General features: G+C 39.6%; 3 protein-coding genes across 6 annotated transcripts; 1 reads left to right on the forward strand and 2 right to left on the reverse strand.

The window, feature by feature from the left end:
* Positions 1-473: 473 nt before the first annotated feature.
* On the reverse strand, positions 474-5,531 carry mboat4 (membrane bound O-acyltransferase domain containing 4). The gene is made up of 4 exons (XM_063896817.1): positions 5,438-5,531; positions 3,104-3,114; positions 1,823-2,076; positions 474-1,419 (listed from the first exon to the last, which is right to left on the reverse strand). The coding sequence occupies exons 1-4, from the start codon at positions 5,529-5,531 to the stop codon at positions 474-476; spliced, it is 1,305 nt and encodes a 434-aa protein (XP_063752887.1).
* gldc (glycine dehydrogenase (decarboxylating)) lies at positions 5,496-22,299 on the forward strand. Its single transcript, XM_063898099.1, is given in 26 exon segments — positions 5,496-5,892; positions 6,064-6,142; positions 8,544-8,679; positions 9,050-9,214; positions 9,359-9,436; positions 9,635-9,782; positions 10,076-10,272; positions 10,401-10,497; positions 10,596-10,701; positions 11,000-11,013; positions 11,015-11,140; positions 13,162-13,242; positions 13,378-13,475; positions 14,215-14,299; positions 14,400-14,441; positions 14,635-14,777; positions 15,922-15,997; positions 17,766-17,891; positions 18,309-18,458; positions 18,949-19,061; positions 19,307-19,448; positions 19,821-19,932; positions 20,036-20,131; positions 20,298-20,470; positions 20,553-20,633; positions 21,154-22,299. Coding segments are annotated over 26 exon segments (3,093 nt in total). The 5' UTR covers positions 5,496-5,604; the 3' UTR covers positions 21,295-22,299.
* An 856-nt stretch (positions 22,300-23,155) lies between these two features.
* On the reverse strand, positions 23,156-27,668 carry zgc:114041 (uncharacterized protein LOC574425 homolog). Of its 4 annotated transcripts, none has more exons than XM_063896499.1 (5): positions 27,607-27,668; positions 26,598-26,830; positions 26,366-26,509; positions 25,351-26,133; positions 23,156-24,923 (listed from the first exon to the last, which is right to left on the reverse strand). In XM_063896499.1, the coding sequence occupies exons 2-5, from the start codon at positions 26,791-26,793 to the stop codon at positions 24,742-24,744; spliced, it is 1,305 nt and encodes a 434-aa protein (XP_063752569.1). In that variant the 5' UTR covers positions 26,794-26,830; positions 27,607-27,668; the 3' UTR covers positions 23,156-24,741. The 4 variants fall into 4 exon arrangements, with proteins under 4 accessions (XP_063752569.1, XP_063752570.1, XP_063752568.1 ...); XM_063896500.1 differs by having other exon boundaries at positions 26,598-26,825; positions 27,312-27,659; XM_063896498.1 differs by having other exon boundaries at positions 27,312-27,658.
* Positions 27,669-27,843: the final 175 nt, after the last annotated feature.

The following is a 27,843-nucleotide window of genomic DNA, read 5'->3' on the forward strand; positions in this document are numbered from 1 at the left end:
TATGTGCAGGTTTCACAATCCTAAACAATGGATGAATGAAGATCAATGTGGACCACACCCGCAGCTTACTGTGGCGTTAGAGCCTCTCCCTCACATGGCACTGTTTTATGGCCCCTAAAACAGATTTGAAATACAACAATTATCTTCAAATTATGCTTGCAGAGACCATCCTTGAAATTTGCAAATGATAAATATTGTTGCTTTTAGCACTGAAATCTAGTTAATTTTGACTGCAACATTGACTGAATCATAGAAATATTATATAGAAGTAAAGTTACTCCCTACTCAAAGACGACTCGAGAAAACTAAAATAACCCACTGCTATGGTGTGAATAATGCAGCTTTGTCGACATTTAATTTATTATTTTTTCCAAATTCAATCAAAAATATAGTATAGACATTGTCCATTCATATATTTAAATAATAGAACAAAAGTGTCGTAGGTCTGGGAGTGTGTTCACATCACTACATTACTAACCTGTGTTCCGTTTTAATAAGATGAAGAGCAGCATTATATTTAGAAGTGGAAACAGACCTATGTATGTTATAGACAAAAGTCTCAAACCAGACATATCTCTTAACTCTACTGCAATAACAATACAAACAACAATCATCTGAGTGTTTATCCATCCTAAACAAGTGTATATTTTACTTTGTGTAGATGAGAGTTTTGGGTGCAGGTACCTGTGTATATGGTAATCTGCCTTCACTGTTGCTGCCCAGGTCCACATTCCTACAAAGTGACCTAAATGACAACCATGCCACCACAGTGAGAAACTAAAAGTCATGAACAGCGGAAAACGTTTGCATCTGATATAAATCAGCCTACGCAGCCATGAAGCTGTTGAGGCGTTCCATTGACGGGCAAACTCGGACATACGGCTCGAGGCTTCAATGGTCCAGAAATCTCCATCGGATAGTTTGCACCTGTCTGGGGAGTCCCCTGGTGAATTTTCCCAAAAGCCAAACCCGGCTGCATTGTTGAGGCATTCACTAATCCTCCAGTGAGAATAATATTGGGTCCTCAAAACCAGCGCCAGACCCCAAACCCACAGGATACCATGGATAGAGGTGGAGGAATCATAGTAGCTATGCTTTAGAAAATAGACAACACAATACCTAACACACTCCAGCAAAAGCACCTCCATCAACTTTAGAAGGACTACACCCAGTGGACTAGGTGGAGCGTGGAGGCTGATACCTGCCATTAAAGACACAAAGCGTCTGTAGGAGCACAGAGGCCCACCGAGCAGAGAGGTGAAATTCAGGATGTAGCTGATTAGAGGGAGAAGCATCACACACGTCTTCCGTTTGGATGAGGCATTAAATGTAAGCACAACTCGTTTCTCCTGGAGGTCCATGGACACCGATGTGATTCTCTGAGTCAGCAGCATCAAAGAGGACACTGCCAAAAACAACCTGTAAGTGGAAATGGATTTACTCTTCAACAAAATTAATATGAGTCTTTTTTTTGCTCTTGATTATATCCAAAGATGTTTGTTTTACTTTATCACACATGGCCTTAAAATTAAATTACATTGATTTGCTCTTTTATCTTTTCACTTACAGCATTAATGTAATATTCAAAGATGTTTTTTGGAAGGGTATCCATCTATTCAACTTGCACTGATAAGCTATATTAGTTACAGAACACACATTTACAGCATGACACAGTGGTACAACATTTTTTTTTGTAGGATAATTTCGTAGTTAGCTTTGTATGTGTCATGTGATTAGATGTGGAATATATAATTTGTATATAATATGATACAGTATGTAGGGTCTTGTTTAACTTAGTGATGACCTGATTTAAGATTAGTACCTGATGCTGACACGCTCATGCAGGTAGTATTCCCTGTACTGTATAAGCAGGTGCCAGAAGGTTTGCCACAACATCTGGACAGCAAACACCCAGGCATGGACACAGCGGGGATCCAAAAAGCACACGAGCAGAATAAAGATAAAAGTGGAGGTAAAGAGGAGCAGGCTGTAGATGCCCATTGTGACAAATGCCAGGATGCACCCTCCAACAGAAACAAACAGGTACCTGTAGACAGAAATCTTTTTGGTCAGCCACTGTTTTCATTTTTAATTTGCTCAAAATTTTTATTTTTACAATATAACCTAACAAACAGATTATACAGGAGTTAGGTGCTGAAAATGTTAGTTTTTGCATTTAGAGTGGTGCTAATTTCTTTTACAATCTGTCATGTCAATTATTGAAATATTACATTCCAAAACAACTATTGATTTAATGAAGAAAAATAAACTTAATAACAGTTGGAGTGATATATTTCATTTGTTTTACAAATCTAACTTCATAAAACTATTTACAATTCAATCCAAATACATATTAAAATATGGCTTCAATGAAAAATACGAATAATGCTGAGTATAATCAAAGTATGGAGTATCTGTAATTACTTTACACATTGCTTAGAAAATGAAGTTGAGAATTTAATAGAAATCATATCAATTTATAAATACATACCTGTATGTCAAGGACAGATATCCCCATTTAGAAAGAATATAAAACAAAAATGCGAAGGGAAGTGTAAAACATTGATGCATTATAAACTGATGTCGTTCCCACAAGCAGCTCATCCAACCCATATCTGAGTCTCTGTGTGAATATGACAGGAGAACAAAAGCCGCTGATACTTCATGTCAGCAGATTGCCCTATTGAAGAGGTGAAATATTAGTTTTATCAGGATTGAATGTCTTTCCATTCCACCTGTGGCCTGCATGAAGCGATCCCTGTTGTTTACCATGATCACACAGTACTGATAAAAGCTATTCCTTTTGTTGATTATCAGCACTGTGGGATTCAGACGCCTTTTTATCAGTCCATATTTTAGTTGCCATAGAGAGAAACTTTTTCTTTCCTCAAATCAATCAAATAGCAATGTTAGCGGTAGAAATATCAAAGAAATAAGGAAAGGTAAGTACCACGGATGCCTGGGACATTTCATATCCCAACGGTGACTGATGCTGCATTTGCATATGCAGCATCAATTACATATAACTTCTTACAACAGAAAATAAAATGTCACCACTCTTTTAGCCTTTTCACCTAAGGTTATATTTGCATCGACAGTCTACCTGACAGCTTTCTACAGACAGAGAAAACCAGTTTTATCATAAATGTAAAATTGTGTTTAAAAGTTAGGGTCTGAGCAACAACACCCTGGGCTTTAAATGTGTTTAGCGTTAAACTGTCTTTTTATACTGATATTCTGTTTAAAAATGGTTTAAGGCGCTATGGTGCTTAGCCCTAAGTATTTGGATAGTGTTTTCAAGTCGAATGTTCCCTCACTGAAGGTGAGTCATGTACAAAAAGGTGCAGTAGTATGCTTTGATCAACCCCTGGAAAAGGATATGTTGAAAGTAAGTTAGCATGTATGTATAGCATGAAAAGTGCTGGAAAAATAATGAAGATTGTTATATTAATTAAATGTTGGGAAATGTACTAAAGAGGAAGAGATTGGACATAAATCAAAAAGCAGTTGGGGTGAGATACATGTGCATGTATGATGTGCTCTAAATGTAAACATGTTGTTCTGGTCCTCATGATGAGGCAGCGGCAGTCACGGCCAACTGAATCATGTCTCGAGTTACTGGCAGCCAGAACATACTCACACAGCGGAAACAAAGTTCTCGGGAAGGAAGCATTTGCCAAGACTGAGAGCAAAAGTACAAGTGGATAAGAACAAAACTAAAACTTTCGCTTTGACTATCACTTGATTTAGTGTCCCTGATTAGTGATGAAACATTGCAACTGCATAATTTCTTATCTTATGATCATATATTAATATATATTTTGTAATTCTTATTGCACTTATCCAAACTATGTTGCAAAAAAGTTTCACAAAATGTGTGTGAACAAAACAGATTAGTGACCATACAGAAAAATGTACGTGTATCTTAAAAATGAACTGATTATTTATTTCCTACAAAGCCATGCAATCCTTCTCATTTTGGTTACAATGTTAAAAAATGATAATACAACTGCGTTATTAACAGAAGTTGATATGAATACCTAAAATCTCTCTTTGTCATGTATATAAAAGTGCATCAGTGATGCACGAGGAAAAGTCAGATGTCAACAAAGTCATTAGGGTTCAGCTTCTAGGAACTAAGAATGTATGAACACAATTTGCAAGCATCGAGTTATTTCAGAATAAAATCGCTAGTATTTTTTAAAATTGCGTTCCTTATATTTTCTGCATAGGTGGACAATCCTTCCCATACAGTGAAACATATAATGTGTTACAATAGTGAACTGGAGTCTTGTTTTCATGCTTTTCTTTGAGTTTAATGCCTAACACCCTGCTGCTGTGTTTTACATGGTGACACATTTCTGCGTACATGTCAATGTTAGTCTATTTTTTTGTATTTCTTTGCTGATATTTATGTTCTTATCCGCTGCTGTGACATACAGTGTGTGCTTCATCGATTGAAATATACCATGGTCGAAATCTTTCTAAAATATACCACTCCAGCTAAAGGAACAGTACTTGTTTATCAGTGTCTCATTGCCCCATTATTAATTGCTGCCCTAACTGCTGCCATAAAACTAGTTGCCACTCGATGAATGCTACAAACACAATGAATATGACACACTGGTGTCTCACCCTTAAGGACACATTCATTTTACAAACAGAAAAATATCACTGTCCTAAATGGCCACCCGAAATAAAGATGAGTTTTCCTCTTCTAGTCTCATTTATTTTGAGGAAAATGTATGACATGTACATAACAGCCGGTTACATTCACTGAGAATCCAGTCTTCACCTGGTTACTCAAGCTAAAAGGAACGCTGATTTAAAAACCATGAATACCCCTTTCAGTCGGAGTATGTTTTTCCCATACTGAAACCATTTGGTATCATATGAGAAAACTACAAAATTAAACAGAAACACATGCTGCTCATGTTTTCTCAATATACTTTTTCAGTGGCTCCTGCTCCTTGTTTTTGACTTTAAAGCATGATGCAAATTTGATTTTATTAAATAAACAGGTTGTCAGTGCAGATGTTTATGCATTTGCAGTTCTGTAGCCTTTCAGTGTTTTTACTATCCTTTCCTGAACTAAGAGCGTGGATATGTCTTTCGATTGCTAATATGTTACTCCTAGATGCTTCATGAACCTGCATTCAGAGGTGCTTTCTTGCAGTCAATATGTATTTTTGGGTAGTTTTATGTAAATAAGGAGCCCTAAGGTTTCCTCTCATATACTTGCAGACTCTTGCCCTCACATACTATCACTGAGCACACCTTGATGTAGACCCAAGTCTGCAAAAAATCAGTTTGGACTTTGAAATTGCAACTTTCTCCTGAAAATCTGTGGAGTCATAAAACTTTTTCCCTCTAGCTCAGTGGGCACGTGAGAAAGTTTAGCAGCTGTTTAACCGGGGCTCGTCACTACGTCACGCACCATCTTCGCTCTGATTGGTCCGCTCTTGTGCAACTGTGCAGTGGTATAAACTCTCCAGTTTGAACTGGGAGTTGGCAGAGTCTCCTGCAGGCATCGCATCAGTCTCAGTGGGGGGAAGAAAAGGCTCCACCAGTTTCTGCAGACTTGTCTTGCGAAGTGATTTAAAGATGCAGAGCTGCGCCAAGTCCTGGGGGATCTTCTTAGCCAAGTCGGTGAATCCCAGCGCACCGTGTAGGCATCTGAGTGACAAGAGCCGCGTGGTTTGGAAACTTCGGTGCAGGATCCCAAACAGCAGGGCATGCCTACCAACAGCAGCCCGGGGTCTGAGGACCTCTGCGGCGGTCTCCTCCAGACAGATAGAGAGACTCTTACCCAGACATGATGACTTTGCAGAGAGGCATATTGGTCCAGGTGAGAGGGAGAAGAGAGACATGCTGGATGCTCTGGGACTCGAGGTAAGATTTGGGCAACACATTCATCCCGAAATATGGCACAAAAACACGATTTCATTTTATTTTCATTAAAAATACATTTGAACGTGAAAGCATTTTCTTTGCAAATTGCATTGATATCATTCTGGCCATGTTTTGTGCGCTTTCATTTCTTTTAAATCCTTCTTTTTGCAGTCGATCACCCAGTTGATCGAAAACACAGTTCCATCCTCCATCCGTATCAAGCGGACTATGAAAATGGATGATCCAATCTGTAAGTTTGCCTTCATTTAAATGTCTCTTATGTATATCAACAGCTCTGTTTCATCATAACGGCGAAAGGCTGCTGGTTAAACCTCGACGCATTCGTGCCAAACCTGCTTTAAAATGCTTCATATCATCTAAATGCATGTAAAAACAGTACGTTTATAGCTATTTTGCATGGGGAGGTTTTCCCCCATAAAACAGGCAGTTTAGTGAAACCAAGTGAGTGGCAGGAATGTAGGCTGCACTTCTATTGTGTGCCGTGTAGCGCTCGTCCCTGTTAAGTCTTCCTTTGAACATATTTGGAGTTGTTTTTGCGAAACTCGGCGAGCGGCACCAATCTCCTGTTGGGAAGCCGATGCTCATAGGATGGCAACTGGAGTGTAAAGTTAAGCCTTGAGCTCCGGTCCCAAGTCCAGTTCAATCTGGTTACAGCGTTCACATTACATCACAGCCGACGGGGTTCCTAATAAGGGGACTTTTGCATGGGGATTCGCCTGGATGTGTTTTTTTTTCTTCCTTTTTCCTGTATGCAATACTGTTTTAGCCCCGGATACACATTCCTTTTCCCGTGAAACGAGTTTTTTTATTTCCCTTATCTTTTTTCAAAAACACAAGCTACAAACTGAGGAAGAGGCGGTTATATCAGAGGGGACTTTCATAAACAATTGAAGATGTTCAGCAGTGATTTTAAATGAGCTCTAGTAGTAGATAACATCCCTCTTTAAAATCAGCTTCTGTTATTGAGCGTTGGTAAAAGCTGAATAAATTATGACGTATGCATTTCCAAAAGTGAATAGATTCCTGCTTTGAGGGAGGCTTATATTAATTTGCTGAACTGGCGCTGTCATTGTGTGCAGTTGTACAACAGAACAGAACCTAGATATTGTCTTTATGGACGAAATCAATATCGCAGCAAGTCGTATCAAAATTGTATCAGTGTATCATGATATCCCACATGTAAACAATATCACATTTAAAACAAACAAATTGATGTGCAATGTAATGACTCTTGTTCCATTCGTATGGGTTTACATGAGAAATAAACTACTAATATGCAAAACCACTGTTTATTTGAAACAAAGGAATTTTTAAGAAACTATGTAGCCTATTACTATTTTTTTCAAATTGAATTTCAGTTAATAGATTGCAGATTTATTCATTTTTCCGGCTATGTAAAATTAGATTTTTACATATTCTATTTAATGTAACCTTGTGTGTGACATAAATAAGGCTGTCAATGCTGACATGACTCAATTGCATGACTGCAGCCATATAGGCTACATGCGGCATTGATTTGACAGTAGAGATAATTTGCCAGAGACAGTCGGCTTTACAATAGAAATACACACTTAGAAACTGTTGTCGTGAAAGTAAAGAAGTAAAAAATCCTCAGATAATCTACATATCACCCAATACTTTCATAATGCAACAAGCCATGCTGAAGGAACAAACTGGAGGCAGAGCTGGTTTTTTCTGCTTGTTCAGCTTTGGAGGGCTTCACTTTGCAAAGCCAGCAAGGGATTCTCTCTCCAACAATAGTCCTCCTGGATGTTCAGGCTTTTTTTGCTGCCCTGTAGAACTCTGGAATCATGGGAAAGCAGTCCTGGACTGAAACAAACACAAAATCCACACACAGCCTTAACCTGCAGATAATGGTTTATCGTTCATTTGTGAACTGAATTTGGCTGATTGACCACCACCACACTGAGTGTACCATCATTAAGGAGAATCTGTACATATTGTTACACGTGTATAATGGCTACAGTCCCTCTCACCATCAGCAAAGACTCAAAGGTGTCTTTTTTTTTTCTTCTCTAAAAATGGGAGTTGTTAGGGCTCCGGGTTCAGACGGCGGTATTGTCCATTCCTTGGAGTTGCTAGGCAGCCAGGAATCTCAGAGGCTGGTTGTGCATTGGCTGAGCTGCCTCACAGCACTGGGGAATGAGGATAAATAACTGGCCACTGGGAAAGAAACCATGGGTGTCCTCTGGCTCTTGATCAATTTTCTTTTTATTAATTTTTTTAAATGTCTTGAATGCACATTGTTATTTCTTCCTATGTTTTAATTGTTAGGTTTTCTATTCTGGTGATATGATGCTTACACTAAATATTTAGTTGGAGATTGACGTCTTTATATTAAGAAACATGTGATATATTAGATAGAAAGAGGAATTGGAAAGGAATGTTTGGTTTTGTTTAATCCAGTGGATTTGAAGCAATCTGTCTGTCTTACCCAGCAAAAAATAATAAATAATAACCCTAAATAATCCAATATTGGTATGTACTTGTATGACTATCCAATGAAAACTAGGATTTTAACTTTAAAATTCAATGTCCTATTTTGCCAAATAATTAAGAGAATATAAACCAAAATACTGGATTATAATGACAAATTGCATTTTTTACAGGTGAGAATGAGGTTCTGGACACTCTACAGAAGATTGCTTCACAGAACAAAGTATGGAGGTCCTACATCGGAATGGGATACTACAGCTGCTCCGTACCGCCACCCATCCAGCGTAATCTCCTGGAAAATTCAGGCTGGTGAGTGTCCATCAGTGACCCTCTCTTAGCAGAAACCTTAAGGATATTTGAAAGGACAGGGCGCCTGTTTCCTCTTATAACTATCAATGTTTATTGCTAAGGTTTGGTTACTCATTTAAAGTTAAATTGGTGTTCTGCAGAGTAACATGCCCTAATAGGAAGCCTTATGACTCACATGAGCTCTAATGATGTTAATTTTCAGTTCAACACAATCAGCCTTCCTTGCTGAAGCTTTCTCCAAATCTTGTCTGGGAAGATAAACAATGCATTCCTATGTCCCGTTTTTGGTGCTTGAATACCAGCAACCTTCTGCTTTTGTTTTCATGCCCAGACTCACTCTGTTGTTTCATTGTGTCTGTCTTGTCCTCAGGGTCACTCAGTACACACCGTACCAACCAGAGGTTGCTCAAGGTCGCCTTGAGTCACTCCTCAACTACCAGACCATGATCTGTGACATCACTGGCATGCCTGTGGCCAACGCATCCCTGCTGGACGAGGGAACGGCTGCAGCTGAGGCAATGCAGCTGTGCCACAGGTATTAACAAGCTGAACATGCTAAAAACCAATGCTGAAAACCAACTGTTTGGCAAGAAGAAGCTCAGCTAATGCATGCATTTTTGATTCATAAACATGCAGACATGTATATATCTGACCAGTTATTTTTGTTTAATATTAACAGACAGAACAAAAGAAGAACCTTCTACATTGACCCACGCTGCCATCCACAGACCATTGCAGTGGTGCAGACCAGAGCCAAGTAAGTATTTCACATAAACAAAATGTACATGCCCTACATAAAGAAATCAATTTGGGTAAACGGGAAAAAGTACGAGTGAAACATCATTTCATTCTAGGCTGTTCCAGATGGCTTTTTATTTTGCGATGCCCATTGTCTTACCACACTGTGTATGAGTATTTCTTAGCTCCCCTCTAAGTTTTCCCCGTCATCTTTCAGCTACATCGGGGTGAAAACCATCCTGAAGCTGCCTCATGAAATGGACTTCACTGGGAAGGATGTGAGCGGTGTGCTCTTCCAGTATCCAGACACTGATGGCAGGGTGGAAGACTTCACAGCCCTTGTGGACCGGGCGCACAAGGGAGGGGTAAAAGAGTTTTTAGACCAAAAGTTATGGCAAAATGATTTCAGGATACCCTGCAACTTGGGGATTATTTTATACCAAAAGAGAAACACACAATCGAAGCAACTTCGTTCATTCTCAAGATGTATCAAGTAAATAGAGCAGTGCACACCCCAGATTCCTTTTGTCAGCAGCACCATCTACAATTGTATCTGAATACACTGAAGTGTTTTTACAGTATATGCTAATCTCTGTTTATATGTTAGGAGGAACTATATTTATTGACTTGGTTGTACCCTGGTCCTCTACCTGTGCAGGCTCTGGCATGCTGCGCTACAGATCTGTTGGCCCTTTGCGTCCTGCGTCCCCCCGGTGAGTTTGGTGTTGATATCGCACTGGGAAGCGCCCAGAGGTTTGGAGTTCCTCTCTGCTACGGTGGTCCCCACGCTGCCTTCTTTGCTGTTAAAGACAGCCTGATCCGGATGATGCCCGGCAGAATGGTTGGAGTCACTAGGTGAGGCAAAACACTCTTCCATCAAAATAACTAAAATTTTAAAACCTGAGTGGGACAATTATTGTACAGAAAATAAAACCATAAGATCTTACTTTGGCAACTATTAAAAAAATATATTTAATTTACAGAGATGCGGCTGGTAAAGAGGTGTACCGACTTGCCTTGCAGACCAGAGAGCAGCACATTCGCAGAGACAAAGCAACCAGCAACATCTGCACTGCACAGGTATGAACCCACTACTTATTTGTAGGAATAAACTTTGAACTCTTTGACCTTTTTTTGATTTGACCAAACATTTCATCGCTGTTTTTTAACACTTGTAGGCTCTGCTGGCCAACATGGCTGCCATGTACGCAGTGTATCACGGTCCTCAGGGACTCAAACACATTGCAGAGAGGACACACAACGCTGCTCTGATCCTTTCTGAAGGTACATTCCTTTTTTTTTGTGATCTGAAATCAAGCTTTTTTTGATGAAGCTCCAGGATAGTTTTCTAAAAGTAAATTACAGTGGCATCCTTGCTGTAAACTGAGATTGTGATAATGACAAGCGCCATTAATTTGTGGTGAGATGAGTAATTTGCATCAAAGACTCCATCTGACACTTTGTGGATTCAATGATAAATAGAAAGAAACCAATAAAGGGGAACACATAAATAATAGATAAACATGTATATATGCATCCAAAAAATGCACATGTGTAACTGTTCACTCACGCTTTGTTTCAGGTCTTAAGAGAGCAGGGACACCGGCTGCATAGCGAAACGTTCTTCGACACTCTAAAGATTAACTGCAGTGTTGCAGCCAAAGACATCTTTGAGAGAGCCGCGCAGAGGGAGATAAACCTGAGAGTCTACACTGACGGAGTGGTGAGAACAACCTTGAAAAGAAATGCACTTTTTTTCTACTGGGCCATGTTTTGCAGCAGTTCAGTGCCACAAATTGAAACATGAAACTTCCCCAAAGCTGCAAAAACGAGGAATGCCTTTAACAACAAAGAAAAATAAAAGTTTCTGTGAAAATTTGGTAAAAGTAAACGTTTATCCACTTTTCAACAGTTCCTTAATTTATCTTTAAAATGTATCAAAAGGCTTCAGGGAGTGGTTGATTACAGTGGTATGCAAAAGTTTGGGCACCCCTCTGAGATTTCATGACAATTTGCTTTTCCTTTATAATAGAAGATCACAGCAACAACATTTGTTTTCCTACAAAGATGTAGACGTTTTAGTGTTTTCCAGACCAAAATTCTTAGGGTAGCATTACATAGTTTTATTATAATAAAATAAAATGCAAAAAATGGGATGTGCAAAAGTTTGGGCACCCTTATAAATAGCATTCATTTCAACACCTGTACGGATTTATAGCTGACAGGTTGCTGCACAAAATTGCTTTGATTAGCTCATTAGACCTTCAATTACAAAGACAGGTGGAACCAATCATGAAAAAGGCTATTTAACATAGGTAATAGCTGGCTGTGCCTGGCCTAGGTTCTTTCTTAGGGAGTGGCAAGATGGGGACCTCAAAACAACTCTCCACTGACCTGAAAGCTAAGATAATCCAACATTATAAATTAGGAGAAGGGTACAAAAAATTATCTGACAGGTTTAAACTGTCTGTCTCCACAGTCAGAAACGTAGTTGTGAAATGGAAGGCCACAGGAACAGTCCGTGTGAAGGAAAGATGTGGTAGGCCGACAAAAATAGGGGAAAGGCACAGGCGAAGGATGGTGAAAATGGTCACAGAGAAGCCACAGACCACCTCCAGAGAACTACAACAACATCTGGCTGCTGATGGTGTAGTTGTTCACCGTTCCACAATCCAGCGTACTTTGCACCAGGAAGAGCTCATTGGAAGGGTGATGTGCAAAAAGCCTTTCCTGAGTGTTAATCACAAGAAGAGTCGCATGAGGTATGCAAAAGCACATCTGGACAAGCCAGAAGCATTTTGGAACAAAATACTGTGGTCAGATGAGACCAAGATTGAGTTATTTGGTCATAACATGAACAGGTATGCATGGCGAAAAAAACACACTGCATTCAATGAAAAGAACTTGTTGCCCACTGTAAAATTTGGTGGAGGATCTATCATGTTATGGGGCTGTGTGGCTAGCACAGGTACTGGAAAACTTGTTAAAGTTGAGGGCCACATGAATTCCTTACAGTACCAGGAGATTCTTGACAAGAATGTTCTAGAGTCAGTCACAAAGTTGAAGCTACGCCGGGGTTGGATTTTTCAGCAGGACAATGATCCTAAGCACCGATCAAAATCCACCAAGGAATTCATGCAGAAGCACAGGTACAATGTTCTGGAATGGCCATCCCAGTCCCCAGACCTTAACATCATTGAAAATGTATGGATTTATTTGAAGAAGGCTGTCCATGCACGGAGGCCAAGAAACCTGACTGAACTGGAGACGTTTTGTGTGGAAGAATGGGCCAAAATACCACCTGCCAGGCTTAAGGGACTTGTCTGTGGCTACAGGAGGCGTCTACAGGCCGTTATTGCAGCAAAAGGAGGCAATACTAAATATTAATGGAATTATTTCTTAGGGGTGCCCAAATTTATGCACATGCCTATTTTTGTTTGAATGCACATAAACATGTTTCTGTTTGACCAATAAAAGTTATTTCACTACTGAGATGTTTCTGTTACCATAAGGTATAACATATGTTAAAATGAAGTTGCTGCTTCAAAAGCTCAGCAAGTGACAAACTGATGCAGTGGTTTTCCTAAGGGGTGCCCAAACTTTTGCATACCACTGTATGTATCAATGCCTATAACCGCTCTTTCTTTGCTGTTGTTTTAACTAAATGATACTGTATGTACGGACTAGAACTAGAAATGAATGCCAAAGGCTTGGATAAAATGTTTCTGCCTCTGTGTGTAACAGCTGGGTGTCTCCCTGGATGAGACGGTGACTGAGAGGGACTTGGACGACTTGCTCTGGGTCTTCGGCTGTGAATCTTCAGCTGTATGTCGACTGTTATATGTTCAATAGTTGCTGTTTTTAATCACAGTTCAATGTGTTTTTGCTTGAAGTTGCATAGTGATTGCTATATACAAGTAGTAGCTTTAACATTAAACCACACCTCCTTACATTTTTCAGGAGCTGATTGCTGAGAAGATGGGCGAGCGGGTGAAGGGGCTCTTGGGAAGTCCTTTCAAGAGAACGAGCAAGTATCTGACGCACCAGATCTTTAACAGGTTGGTATACTCAGTTCAATTTGAAACTCCATAGCACATAATGTAAAATGTTGTCAATGATAACAAACTGAACTTGTATCTTTATGACATGCTGGTATCCTAATCATTTTTCCATTGATTGTCTGCTTTGAACACAGCTGCACTCAACACTAAATCACCACGTTAGATAACAGACGGAAATGTAGTGCTCGTTTTCATACTTATTGCATTAATGACAACCTCCTGTACTTGTTGCATACTAAAACTAGTATACGATGTTATAGTAAAAACATTTACAAACAAAAGTCATGCAATAAGCCCCTGCTGCCTCTGATAAACATGCAGCCGGTGTAAGTTGTTATGCCAAGTCATGGCAATTCTTCAAGATGATTTCATACTTAAAGAAAACATTAGTTTGTTTTAAACATTGTCACAAGTTAATTCTGTAGTAGAAATGGGTTTTTAGTAATACAAGCTTTTGTGGCAAGAAGGCCATCCCTCTTGGCTGCTCGAAGCGGAGCATACTATATGTATTAGTGCCATAGATGCAGACTGGTATCAGTTTCTAATGTTTTAGGTCCTCCGATTAATTTATCGACATAATGGTTGTCACATCCTTGAATAAATCTAGTTAAATTTCCTATTAATGCACTTACCTTGCAGGTTACTTCTGTCTATTTTGCAATGATTAAGGGACAAACCATCTATTGGAAATACAATGCTCTCAGTTAATCCTGCTTCTGGTTAATCTTGTCCGCAGTTATCACTCTGAGACCAACATTGTGAGATACATGAAGCGTCTGGAGAACAAGGACATCTCCCTGGTGCACAGTATGATACCACTGGTTAGTACTGCCTGAAATCAAACCAAATATTCAGATTTACATCAATTTAAATGTATATTATACACTTATGTGGTGTTAAATGTTTTTTTGTATTCCTTAGGGCTCCTGCACCATGAAACTGAACAGTTCTTCAGAGCTCATGGTGAGTTATAAAAGTCACATGGATGTCTTAAAAACTAACATGAGGTAGTTGGTCAGAAAACTCTGATCGCATGGTCAGCCTATTTGAAGTTTCACAAAGTCATTTCTCATGGTCTTCCTCCTTCATGCTTAGCATAAAGTTGATTTTTGAAGTGCATATTTTCGGACTCACTGCTGTCCTTTCTCTTCTTTAGCCGATCACCTGGAGGGAGTTTGCGAACATCCACCCCTTCGTGCCTCTGGATCAGGCTGAAGGCTACCAGAAGCTCTTCATGCAGCTGGAAAAGGACCTCTGTGAGGTGACAGGCTATGACAACATCTCCTTCCAGCCAAACAGGTATGACCCAACCATTGTGTTGCAGCAAAATTATGCAAATACACATATCAACAACACCAACTCATCGAGCAATAGCCCCTGATGTCCATTAGTGTTTCTCCTCCTTGCTTACAAAAATAAAAGGGCAGTACTCAATAAACCATTAAGCTACATCATTTAAAGGGATGGTTTAGATATTTTGACTTTAATTGAATACCAAATAAAACCCCACTTCAATGTATGATATACAGTAGAAGTTGGTTGGCTCGCCCCAAGTTTAGATGGACAACAGACCGGAGTACTCGAGGTCGGGGGTAAGACGATGTACTGCTGTGGAAAAGGGCAGCAGTAACATGTATTTTTGCCACCTAAAAACTTTGGTGTATAAATGCGTGGTTGAGAATCATGAAAGTCACACAAAGGTTGGTTGGCCTTGGCGAGAGTATGCATTGATTATAAGAGCCTTAGTTCCCCATAGGTTCAGGGCTCTCTCAAGGCTACTAAAATTAATACTTTGCCTTGCTACCATGCCTATACTCCTGTGTGGTTCTTTAAACGGGGCTTCAATGCACGTCATCTTCTGAATATAATACACCTACCATGGAAAAGTACCTCATAGAACCACACTTATCCCTTTAACACGTTTAAGGCTTGTGTAGCTTTCACCCTTCCATAAAAATGTAACCTTTGAAAATATTGAGAATAACTCGTTCAGGGGACTTATAACCTATAGTATTGGTCATTTTAGTGCATGATTTACACAGGTCTCCATTTCTTTTCAGTATTTGGCCATTCCTTGACAAAGAGTGATCTAACAGTTTCCAGAATCCTCTATGAGGAAAGAAAAATGAAAATGAGAAAAATCTTATTGAGATAGAAAAACCTGAGTTATCCTTTGTGTCTAGGACTTTGGAGTTGGTTTCAGACTTTAGTCAGTATCCAGGAGTCAAATGCTATCACCACTTTATCAGCAGCAGAGGGTTTATGAACAACACGTTGGCCACATTGTCCTGGAGAATGATCAAGCAGCTTTCCATCCCATTTGTCTCTCCCATTTTGGTAATGTCTGTAGACTGCTCTTTGAACTGGGCTGAGATATGGATGTGTGTATGTATAATGTGAAGGTGTGTAGTGCATGACCATGGTGTGTTTCCTTGTCTTCCAGTGGTGCTCAGGGAGAATATGCTGGCCTGGCTGCCATAAAAGCCTACCTGAACTCAAAGGGGGAGAGTTCAAGAAGTGTAAGTGTGCTGCATACTAAAAAGTGTTATGTGGAAGTTAATTAGGATATATTAACACTTGAGGCTTTATATATAATTCTGCTACCTTACAACAAACTGGATTGATTCAAGCTTGAATGTCCAGATGATCTGCACTACAAGCAATTGATACAAAGGAACATTACAAGCAAAGCCATATTCAATGTCCCGCAGCAATTTACCAAATATCTACCTACCTAGAAATGCTTGCACATTTTGGTAAATACTCTAATTTGCTTTCTTGTAAAAGCTTAAGAAAACTGCAGCCGGTTATCTTAGTTCATCATTAAGATTAAACAAATGATTAATAAATAGTTAATTAGTGTGATATACTGTAAAGATTGTGTTACCTTTGGACAGGGTGGTTAGACTTTATGCTGAGATAAGCAAACCAGCCATAGCTGCTGGCTGTAGCTTCAATGTTAATGCAGAGACAGCAGTGATATCAGTCTGATCATTTCACTCCATATTAAAGGAGCTTTGGGTTTACATTGCATGTAAGTACGATGCTCCTGAAACTCGAAGGAAAAGTCTATTCAGCCTCAATATACATACAAACGTTGTATTCAAAATATATTGAGAGCTTTCCAGTTGTTTCAAGAAGTACTTCTAAAGCAATAAAGCAATTATTTCATTGCTATTCTTAGATGCATGTGCCTTTTTTTTATTATGAGCACAGTTACAGCGCTGATATCTAAGATTGATTTATCACCAGTGCTTCCTCTGATAGTGCTGACTGAGGTTAATAAAGAGCACAAGTACATGAGCCACAGGTTGCAAGCCCTATCAAAATCCCTGACAGTGGTGTTGTTCCCAGGTTACAACATGTCACTTTGACACCACAGATCAACATGTTTAAAGTATTCGGGCTAGAAATTCCTTCAGTATCCTGACATTCTGATTGGCAGGATCTGGAGGACAAGGGAGAGATAAGACACACTCCTCAGATTAAAGACTGACTGAGTGAAGTATTTTCTTCTTCTCTGTAAATTGGCCTTTGTTTTTTAATTGCTCCCTCATGAGTACATCTTAGATAGTGGCCTGATCCTTTGAAACAGTCAAGGTCCAAGGTAACAACCGTTTGTGCAAACAAAGGGGCTGAAAATGCTGTGATCCCACTATAGGCTAGCTGCTCTCAAGATTCCATATTTGGAAGTTTAAGACTTTGGGAACAGCCACACACTGGTGTTCCCAGTCACTGATTTGTCAATGTTATCCAACCCAAAGGTCTAAGTGCCCCAGTTTCCAGAAGTGTCGCCCTAATAAGGGATAAAAATCAATTACTGACCTTGTGGCAGTTTACACATAAGTGTCAGTGGGGTGGGTGTTGGCTAGATAAAAAATTCAAGAGTTGCAACATTTGCCACACAGCCTTAACTATGAATAGTCCTGCTCTTTTTGTAGAAAGAATGTATTAGTTAATATTTTTGTTCTACAGTATTACAACAAATAAATATGGTGTTTATTTTTATTTTTTTTAATACTTTGGCTTATTCTGACTTAATGAGATATATTGTAATCCTGTTCCTCTATTGTAGTCCTATATTTATCACGGGTCAAACACTAATATAAGGATGATGTTATCTTCTGTTCTTTGATATTGAGGAGTCATCCTACAATCATAGCCTGAATATCACTTATCATAAATCTATTTTCCCATACACTGAATAAAAGCATACTTTGCATTCAGGCTACAAATGTGTCATAACTTCCTGTCTGTCTTCATTTACATATTTTTTTCCACCTCCAGGTTTGTCTGATCCCCAAGTCCGCCCACGGCACCAACCCAGCGAGTGCTCAGATGGCTGGCATGAAGGTTCAGGTGGTGGAGGTGGACAAAGACGGCAACATCGACATGGCACACCTCAAAGCTCTGGTGAGAGCCGGACTGTTTGTGTTCCTCTGGCTTCACACAGCTTCTTTCCTGAGCATGTCATTACATTGGAGACATCCCCTCAAAACAGTTTGAGGCCTTAAATCTTCAGAAAGTCTAAGACAAGTTTGTGAGGCTCCGTTGGTAAATGTCTACGTCTTTCAGACAGACAGAAAATAAATGTTAGGTTTATGAGTCCCCTAACTTTGGATTAATAGTGTAGTGCTAAATTAGTTTTACTTTAAAAAAAAAATTAAGCCAGGTTATGCAACCTTGAACCCTGAAAACCATGGCTGTTTGAATTCAAGCAAAAATAATAAATCCCCAGGAGATATTGATTTGACCTTGTCTATATTTATCACGGGTCAAACACTAATATATCTTAATACCAATGATGTTCTCTTCTGTTGTCGCTTCCAGGTTGATAAACACAAGGCGAGTCTGGCCGCCATGATGATCACATACCCTTCCACCTTTGGTGTGTTTGAGGAGAAGATCAGCGACGTATGTGATCTTATTCACCAGAACGGAGGGCAGGTGTACCTGGATGGTGCCAACATGAACGCCCAGGTGAGAGGGGAAATATGAAAACCTAACTTTATTGTTGTATGTCAAAATTCAAAGAAAGTGAACTATTACTAGTCAAAACTAACAGCTAATAGAGTGAAGATTAATAGGTTTGTGTTATCATGCTGTCAATAGATAACATTTAGTTTCTATAATATGCAGATTATGGTTTTTAAGCAAGGATCCCCTCAACCTCAGATCACCTAATTAACGACTAAACTAATCCCAAAGGGATTCCGGGTTAATTTGTGCCCAGAGATTGGATTTAAGATGCATACTATAGTATCAATTAATAACTTTAGACTTTTTTTTCACATATCTACATTATCTGCCTACTTACAATTAGCCAAAAGTTGGTAGTAAAAGCAACATTTGTGTTTTTCTTCTATTCAGTAATTTGACTTGAAAGTAGAAATGGTCACCATTATGGAAGAATTTTCTGGCCGCATTGGCTTGCACACAGTTCATTTTCCTTCCATGCTTTGTTTTCCAGGTGGGCCTGTGTCGTCCTGGAGACTATGGCTCCGACGTGTCCCATCTTAACCTACACAAGACCTTCTGCATCCCTCATGGTGGAGGAGGACCTGGCATGGGCCCAATAGGAGTGTGAGTCAGACTTTAGATTATAATCCAGACTCACTGGGTGAAGTGGAAACATTTTACATTGACTTGTGCTTCTAATCATTTTTTTTACATTTGAGCTAGGGTGCTTAATGTTCTGTCAGTTCAGTGCATGTGCCCACACCTCCATCTTTTTATTCTTTAAAAGTAATTAGAGACTTTGATCACAGTCAGCGAGAATCACATTTTATTTGTCACTTTCTGTACTAAATGCATCTTCTATGTTTCAGGAAGGCCCATCTCGCCCCCTTCCTTCCGAGCCACCCTGTGGTTCCCATGTATGCAGTCAACAATGAAAGCTCGCTGGGCACCATCAGCGCCGCCCCCTGGGGCTCCAGCGCCATCCTGCCAATCTCCTGGGCATACATCAAGGTCAGCCAACTCACAAAATCTGAGAAAAAGACAACTCTAAATGTTTGATCACAGAAAGCACGAAAAACACAAGACATGAAGTAAGAAAAGAATGAAGGTAAAGAACACTGATGGAGGGGGGGTGGGGAAATATTTGGAAGCAAGGAAAAAATTGGAAGAGATAATAGCTAGAGTTGTTTTCCTGGAAGGGATAGACTTAGCAGCATCACGTGAGCTTGCTTGGCTTTAAACCAAACGCTCATTTATTTATATGTATATAGCATAAATGTTGTCTTCCTTATGTAAATATGTCCAGTTTTATAGTTTCAAATGAAACTCTTCATGTGATCAGTAAAAAGAAACACTAACAGCACTACTGTGTTCTGTGTTTAGATGATGGGATCCAAAGGACTGGTTCACGCTACAGAAGTGGCCATCCTCAACGCCAACTACATGGCTAAGAGGCTGGAAGACCACTATAAGGTCCTCTTCAGAGGCAGCAAAGGTACTACTGGGAAAAGCATGTGGACCTAATCTCTGCAATCAATTTAAAAAGAAAAACAAATCGTATGTCACTATAAAAATGTTCTTGTGTTGGGTTTGAACAGGTTTTGTAGCCCACGAGTTCATTCTAGATGTGAGGCCATTCAAGAAGACGGCCAACATTGAAGCTGTTGATGTGGCCAAAAGGCTGCAAGATTATGGTAGGCTGAATTATATACAGTCCTGAATTAAAATCCAATTTAGTAGAAGCCCATTTCTTTTATTTGTATACCTTGAATAAACAGGATCATACACTTTCTTTGGTTTACTAAAACCAAGGCAACTTTTTTTTTTCTAAATGTGGTTTTATTTTGTTGTGGTGTTCAGGTTTCCATGCGCCCACCATGTCATGGCCGGTGGCTGGGACCCTGATGATCGAGCCCACGGAGTCAGAGGACAAGGCTGAGATGGACCGGTTCTGCGATGCGCTGCTTGGTATCCGACAGGAGATCGCTGACATCGAGGAGGGAAGGATGGACTCCCGCATCAACCCGCTCAAGGTACACTGTCATTAGTCTGTTTACTTTGAGGTGAAAGATGCATTCCATCAGCTGACAGAAAGCTCTGCATGTGTGTTTACAGATGGCCCCTCACTCTCTGGCATGCATTTCCTCCTCCAACTGGGACAGACCCTACTCCAGAGAGCACGCTGCTTTCCCCTTGGTGAGTGTGCTCATTCCTGAAACTTCATTACACACTGAACTTTCTTGTGTTGACGGGAATATGTTGTCACCATCTAGTGGTCAGATATACCTAAGAATATACTGTAGTAAGATAATATTTGTATTTGTTTGGTAGCAATAAAAAATGCTTCCATGACCGGCTTCATCTATGAGTTGTTGTATTCACTTAACAGCCTCCTAAAGCTGCAGCAATTTCAGCCACTGTAAATTGATTTTTTAATGAAATGACTTTGTATTGTCCCTACATTTAACCACGCCATTTCTTTAAATCAAATAATAAACACAAACCTTATGTGACATCAGTTTAAGACATTTGTAAGACATTCTTCACACACACTTTGGATTTAGTTTCTTTTTATGTATTTCATTTCAATCGAATAACTATCTATTTTAGTTTTTTAAATGGCTTCAAGTACATCACTTTGTGGTATCGGCATCCCTTAATATGCCCCATTTTAAATAATTATTTCTCACACTATCCTTCCTTTCTCACTTTTCAGCCGTTCATTAGGCCTGAGACCAAATTCTGGCCGAGCATCTCCAGGATTGATGACATCTACGGCGACCAGCACCTTGTGTGCACCTGCCCCCCCATGGAGGCCTACGAGTCTCCGTACGAGGAGAAGAGAGCCTCCTCATAGACGCTCCCTGGCCTCCGTTCCCAACGTCTGGCCAGAGCTCTCAAACCTCACAGACTTTAACACTGAGAGACAAGGAAGTTCTAACAGCTCAAAACATCACTGTGGTGAAATCACGTTGGCTGGATCAGGAACACTCCTGTTGCCAATGATGCCTTTTTTTAATCAGATCTTGTGACTTTTGTTCACAAAATGATTGAGCTGTACATTAATATAGTATGTTTCAGGAAATCATGCAAAAACAAATCAAAACTGTCAGGCTCTTAATGGGACAAATAACTGGACGGTGCTGCTATTGCTTGCTTCAGGATCTGTCAAAGTTTGTAAATTAGAAATGTCAGTATTAGCCTGGTCATCTCTTTACATTACTGCCCTATTAATTGAGGGCAATTGTAGAAACCAGAATAAAAAGTGTCTCAAAAGTCTGGAAGACCGCTCGATAGCCCTCGTGGATTTCAAAATGAAAAAGCATACTGCTTATTATGAATAAGTGTTAAAGTCTGTGAGGAAGACATTGGGATCTGGCTTCTTCTCTGATCGCAACCCTTTTACAGGGGTCACAGGGTTCTCCCCTACTCAAACTCTTCCAATGGACCAAATGTGCAACTTACGCTTTTCTGAGTCGCAAAATATGTGCACCCTTGGACACCAAGTCGCTCTGTAACACACTTCTGAATTACTGTATTGTAAGTTAAGTACAGGTAATTTATAGACTCCTATATATTCTAGAATATATATATATAAGAAATGCCCTTGGTGCCTCAATTCTGTTTTGTAAAATAGCTGCCTTTACTTTCCCTTTTTTCAAATACTATGGTAAAACATAAGTGGTAGTTTATTGTAGTCTTTTGTTAATATGCATCTGTTGTATGAAAAATGTTTTAATGTGTATTGTGATATTTGTTGACCAAGTAGCTGGGTAATGGTAATATTAAATTGAGTATTTTCTAATCTAAAATGTTTTGTCTGTAGAAAAAAAACAAACATGTAATAAACATTTGTCTTTAACTGTGTACATGTTGTGTTTGAAGACTGATAGGATTCAATACAACAAAATGACACAAAAACTGATTTTAAATTGTCGTTTTAGTCAACACTGCCACCCAGTGGTGATTTGTGGAACACTACAGATCAACATGATCTCAAAAGATGGAAAGCTCCTACAAATCAAAGCACTCTCCCTATTCATTTGTCTTTATCAGGGGTTAAAGAGGGGTACACAAATTAAACCAAAAAACAAGTAAGAGACAGAAATTAGTTAAAGAATGGACATTGTAAATACTGCTGTAGAAGTGCAATGATGAAAAATAGTTAAATGTCATCTGGAAAAGCAGCATTAAAGACAAAGGTTTTAAGTCTCGATTTGAAAAGAACTCAGGGTTGATGTGTAGGAAGTTTATTCCAGTTCTGCGGAGCATGACAAAATCAAGTATGAACTGAACTAAAAAATAAAGTTATAATAGTCAGTTAAATAAAAGTCAAAGATTTTTTTGGATAGGTCAAATAATACTATGTTGAAGAAAGTCAATGTATGTTGCAATAAGTCATAGTATGAGGAAAAAAGTAATAGTATGTTAAAAAGCGGGAAAAAGTTATTTAGTATTTTGAAAAATGTGAAACAAGGTTAAAGTATTTTGTCAAAAGTTAAATAAAAGGCATAGTACAGTATGTTGAAATGATTTATAGTATGTCGAAAGAAGTGAAAAAAAGGAAAGTGTAGTAGGTCAAATAATTAGAAAAAATGTCAGTGTAGTATGTCGGAAAAAGTTGTAGTATAGAATGTTAAAAATACTGAGAAAAAGTAAAGGCATAGTATGTCAATGGTATAGTAAGTAAAAAAATGGCTATAGTATAGAAAGTCAAATAAGTGAAAAAAGGTTATAGTTTATTGAAAAGAGTAAAAATAAGTTCATGCAAAACAAAGAAAAAAAAGCCATTGTACAGTATGTGGAAAAAAGTAAAGACATTATATGGTATAGTATGTCAAAAGAAGGCAAAGAATAGTATGTCGAAAATAAGAAAAAAAAGGTCCTAGTATGTCAAATAAAAAAAGTCAAATAAAGTCAGATTCATTTTCTTTTGATCACCTAATCATTTAAGCTCAAACCAAAAGTGCAAGGTCATTGTGAGGGCTGAAACTGACATGATTATGAGGTTACATAACGGGACTAACTCCTGAGCAATGATAGGACAGACTCCTTAAAGCTACTACAAATATCCTGGTATCAGTTTCATGCTGTGAAGGGCAGCCCCTGTAGCAGAGTCCTCAGCTACACAAGATCTGTATTAAGCTTTGGCAACGTTAAGGCAAACATAGATGAAAATGTCAAGAAATGTGTTTTCATCATGAGTAAAGTGATTTATTTGTGTGGAAAAGACATGGTAACATGAGAACTATTAAATTATAAATTGAGAGACAACACCTTTAAAAGTGAGGAACCAGAAGTCATTGATTAAATTGGATATAATCTGTTAAAAACCTTTCCGAGATGAATTGGCTTTAAAAGGTTAATTTTTCCAGTATGGGTTAGTATTAGAGTGCATCAGGACTAAAACAAGTTATCTGGATCTCAAGATATCAAAATCATTAAGAATTTCCAATCATTCCTGCAAGTCACAAGCTAAACCATAACCTGTGCAACAAAATAAGCCCTTCATGATCTTTACAGAGAAAGGCAACACTTAGGTTACACACAGAGTTATTTACAGCTAGGTGCCATGGCTCCCCACTGTAGCAACAGTAAAATGTCAAAGGATCACTGAAGTGATGTTTTTTATTGTCAAATAAACCCTTGAAAAACACAAAACCCAGTTATTACATTTCTGTTAAATAGTCAAAATAAGCATTTTAATTTTTGCTGTTATGGCCAAAATGGCTTTTGAGGTCACAGTAACCTTGACCTTTGACCACCATGAACCCATCAGTTTGTGGTGGTTGTTTGAGGAAATTCTGAAGAATTTTCCTGACGGGGCTCTTGAGATATTGCTTTCCTGAGAATGGGAGGGACGGATATAAAACCCCAAAACATCATGTATCTGACTGACAGTTGGCCAATGGTGTGGAGGTTTAAAAAGGAGAAAGCATTTGCTTTAGCATTTGTTCACAGACCTCAACAGCCAACGAGTCGAGCATGAGGCATTGGGAATGTTCACTAGGAAAAATATAAAATTGTTAAAACTTAAATAAAATAAATAGGTACTTTACTTAAAAACAATTCTGTCATGCAAAGGTTAAAAGAAAGTAAAGTTTATATTTAATTCTAAAAGTTGTATCAGGGTTTATGATGGATATGTACTTTAGATTGTTAATTGGCAGTGAGAGGCTGCAGGGACGGATAGGGTTAATAACCTAACGCTGCTATAACGTCAGAGCAGGTCGTGACTAAATAATGACGAGTCTTTCTGACACCTCAGGCTCAGGACGAAGTAACAAACCAAGAAAAACAAGCCTCAGTTGACCTTTTCTGCCTCTGAGATGTCCTGGGTGTATGACCTTTGATCTTCAGCCTCGATGCACTTATTTTTCTGAAGAATGCGGTCCACCAGAACGACAAACACGGCTGAAGAAATGATGCAAGCACCCGAAAGGTAGAAGGCAGAGCTGTAGTCTTTTGTTTGGTCTACCAGCCAGCCTGCACAAGAAACACAAAAAACAAGGAACAGAAGATCAGTGTGTGCTAGTGCTGATTAATAAATGAAGACTTAACTATTAATTAGAAAAAAGAAAATTAAAATACTGTTAAATGTTAAATACAATGATTTTATGTTAATTAAGAAACGCTGGGAAACGATTGTTTACAGCCCTGCCCCTGTGACGCTTCAGTTAGGCACAGTGATGCATACAGTGTAATTGCAGCAGCATGACACATGCTATCAATGACAATTTTTTTCAGATTTTTGTGCACCTAAATATTGCACTGGAGTAAAGTTTTTGACCTCATGCTGTGTGAAATGTTAGGGCACCATATTTCGTCCCATCCTATAGATCTTCTCGAGATAATCCGACATCTTGCATGATAACATTAGATCATTAAGCAGGTAGTTACACAAACTGCTCACCTGCAGCAGGTGGACCTATGAAGCCCCCGATGCTCCTAAAAAGCATAAAGAGCCCAAGTCCGTTGTCAAAGCCCTCCAGGGATACAATGTCCACAATGGAGGTGACATGAATCGCCACCACGCAGCCGAACAGGAACCCATAGAGAGAGACGAAGACAATGAGTACCCAGTAGTTTTGGTTGATGGGCAGCAGCATTAGCACCACCCCGAGCAGAGTGACCACCATGGTGAGCAGCTGCAGGTTCCTAACCAGACGCATGTTGGCGAACCAACCGCAGAGGAGCCTCCCTGCCAGGTCTGCTAATGCCAGGATAGAGAGGATGAATGCTGGCCAGTACTCATCCATCCCTAAACTGTTAGCAAAGGGCACTAGAAAGAGAGGTGGGATGAAAAACCCTGCCGCCGCAAAAATGGCAAACAGGATGTAGAGCAGTAGTTCAGGTTTTCTCAGCAGGGAGAACTGGAAGATGACCTTCCTCTTTGGAGGGAGCTCAGCGGCATCACCTTCTAGATTGTCTTCTTTTTCCTGTATTGGGCTCTGGGTGCCCTCCAGCGGTCTCATGAGGGCGCCGCAGACACACAGGTTGAGCTGGAGGCCTCCGATGATGAGCAGCGCCCCCTGCCAGCTGTACCTCTCGATCAGCCACAGGAAGAAGGGGCTGAACAGGAAGGCAAAGACACACTCTCCTGAGCTTGCGATGCCGTAGGCAATGGGACGCCACTTTACAAAGTAGTGGCTCACCATGCTGTTGGCAGGGATCCAGGCGAAGCAAATGCCCAGTCCTGGAAACAAAAGATGGAAACCTTAGCTAATGACCTCTCATATTTATCTCGATACCCCTTTGAGGTGTCCCAACCCTAACATTGCTGCCCACTGCATTTATGGATGATGTGCCATGACAAAATGACACATCAAGCATCTGATTGGTTTGTAGATTTAAGTTTGGTGTTCCCCTGACTAAGACTGACCAACACAGTAAGTGAAAAGAGTGTACATGCTTTCCGAGTATGTTACCTTGCATGATGCCCATGCTGAGGTAGAGCCACGGCAGACTGAGGTCCAGAGAGGCCAGCAACATCCCAGAGGCAGACAGCAGACCTCCTACCATGATGACCACCCTCTGAGAAAAACGTAGGGTGAGCACACTGGCCACTGGAGCTGAGAAGGAAATTATAAACAACACTGTAAGAACAATCTTCTAAAAAGAGTTTGGAAAAAAACGAAGGACTGAGAACTATGTCTTTACCTCCTAGGTGAAACATGCCGATTGTAGTGGAGGTGACCCATGAGGTAGTGCTGGTCAGGACTTGAAAGTGACTCTGGATGTCGAGGAAGAAAAGGCCGAAGTTCTTGAGAACGGCAGCAGTGAGGCCCATGATAAAAAAGGCAGATATGACCACAATCCATCCGTAACCCCCGTCAGGAGGTCTCCTGGAGTTCATCTTCAGCGCCTCACTGCAGGCCGCTCCGCTGTCTGTGCTAAACGGTTAGTCCAACAATCAGATAAACTCAAGGGTTCGGTGATGTAAATTGGCATGCAAAACGCACAAGAACTAGCAGCAGTTAGAAACTCTGTCAAGCAGATTGATCACACAGGACCTGTTAAACATAATAATTTTGTTCTCATTTCAAATTAGAAGAAAAAGTACTAAAAGTAGAAGAACTGGCCATTCAGTAAAATGTCCCATGTGACTGTTATATTGTCATACAGTTTATAACATTATTAGATTAAAAAAGTTTAAATTAAACTGATACGTTGAAATATGAGGGGTTTTTTTTAAGGCACCAAACCAAAATTGTTGGGAACTAGTCACATTTTACTATAGCTGTAGGATAACTTGAGTGGAATAAAGAGAGAAGTAGTAAAACATTTCGCCAAATTAAATTAAATAATAATAAAATGGTTGGCTTACAAAAATAATGCACAAAGTCTCAAACAAAGGATGTTCAAATATCTCACCTTTTTAACCCCACTACAGAACCACTGCTGGAATCCTAAGCATGTTGCAGGTTCAAACACGGTTACAGCACCGTGAAGTCTTCAAGCACAGCTGACTTTAAAATCTCCCTGCGCTCTTATTCTGAAGTTTAAAGTAATCCCGTGAAAACAACAGACCTAGGCGTCTGTAACCCTGATGATGTTTGAGATATAATTGAACCTTTTCTTCAACCTCTATTAAGTCCCAACACGCTCCCCTTACGACCATCTTGGGGACTCTTTCAAACGGCTGTAAACTATATCATAATTAACTTACCCGACGTGCACCGGTTAAATGTCACCGGTTTAGGAAAAGCATACTGCTGTGGGAGAAGCTGCATTAAATGCGCAGCATACGCAACATCCGGGTTTCAAAATAAAGTCTAAATCTTGATACAGGCCAAACTGCTCAAAGACATAATATTCCTTTGAATAGTAAAACACACATTGGAAACGGCCTGGCTACAGTTAATAGTACTACAATAACAGCATTTCAAACGAGGCTAATGAACTA

The sequence above is a fragment of the Eleginops maclovinus genome, chromosome 12, assembly GCF_036324505.1.
Source record: "Eleginops maclovinus isolate JMC-PN-2008 ecotype Puerto Natales chromosome 12, JC_Emac_rtc_rv5, whole genome shotgun sequence".
Classification (NCBI taxonomy): Eukaryota; Metazoa; Chordata; class Actinopteri; order Perciformes; family Eleginopidae; genus Eleginops; species Eleginops maclovinus.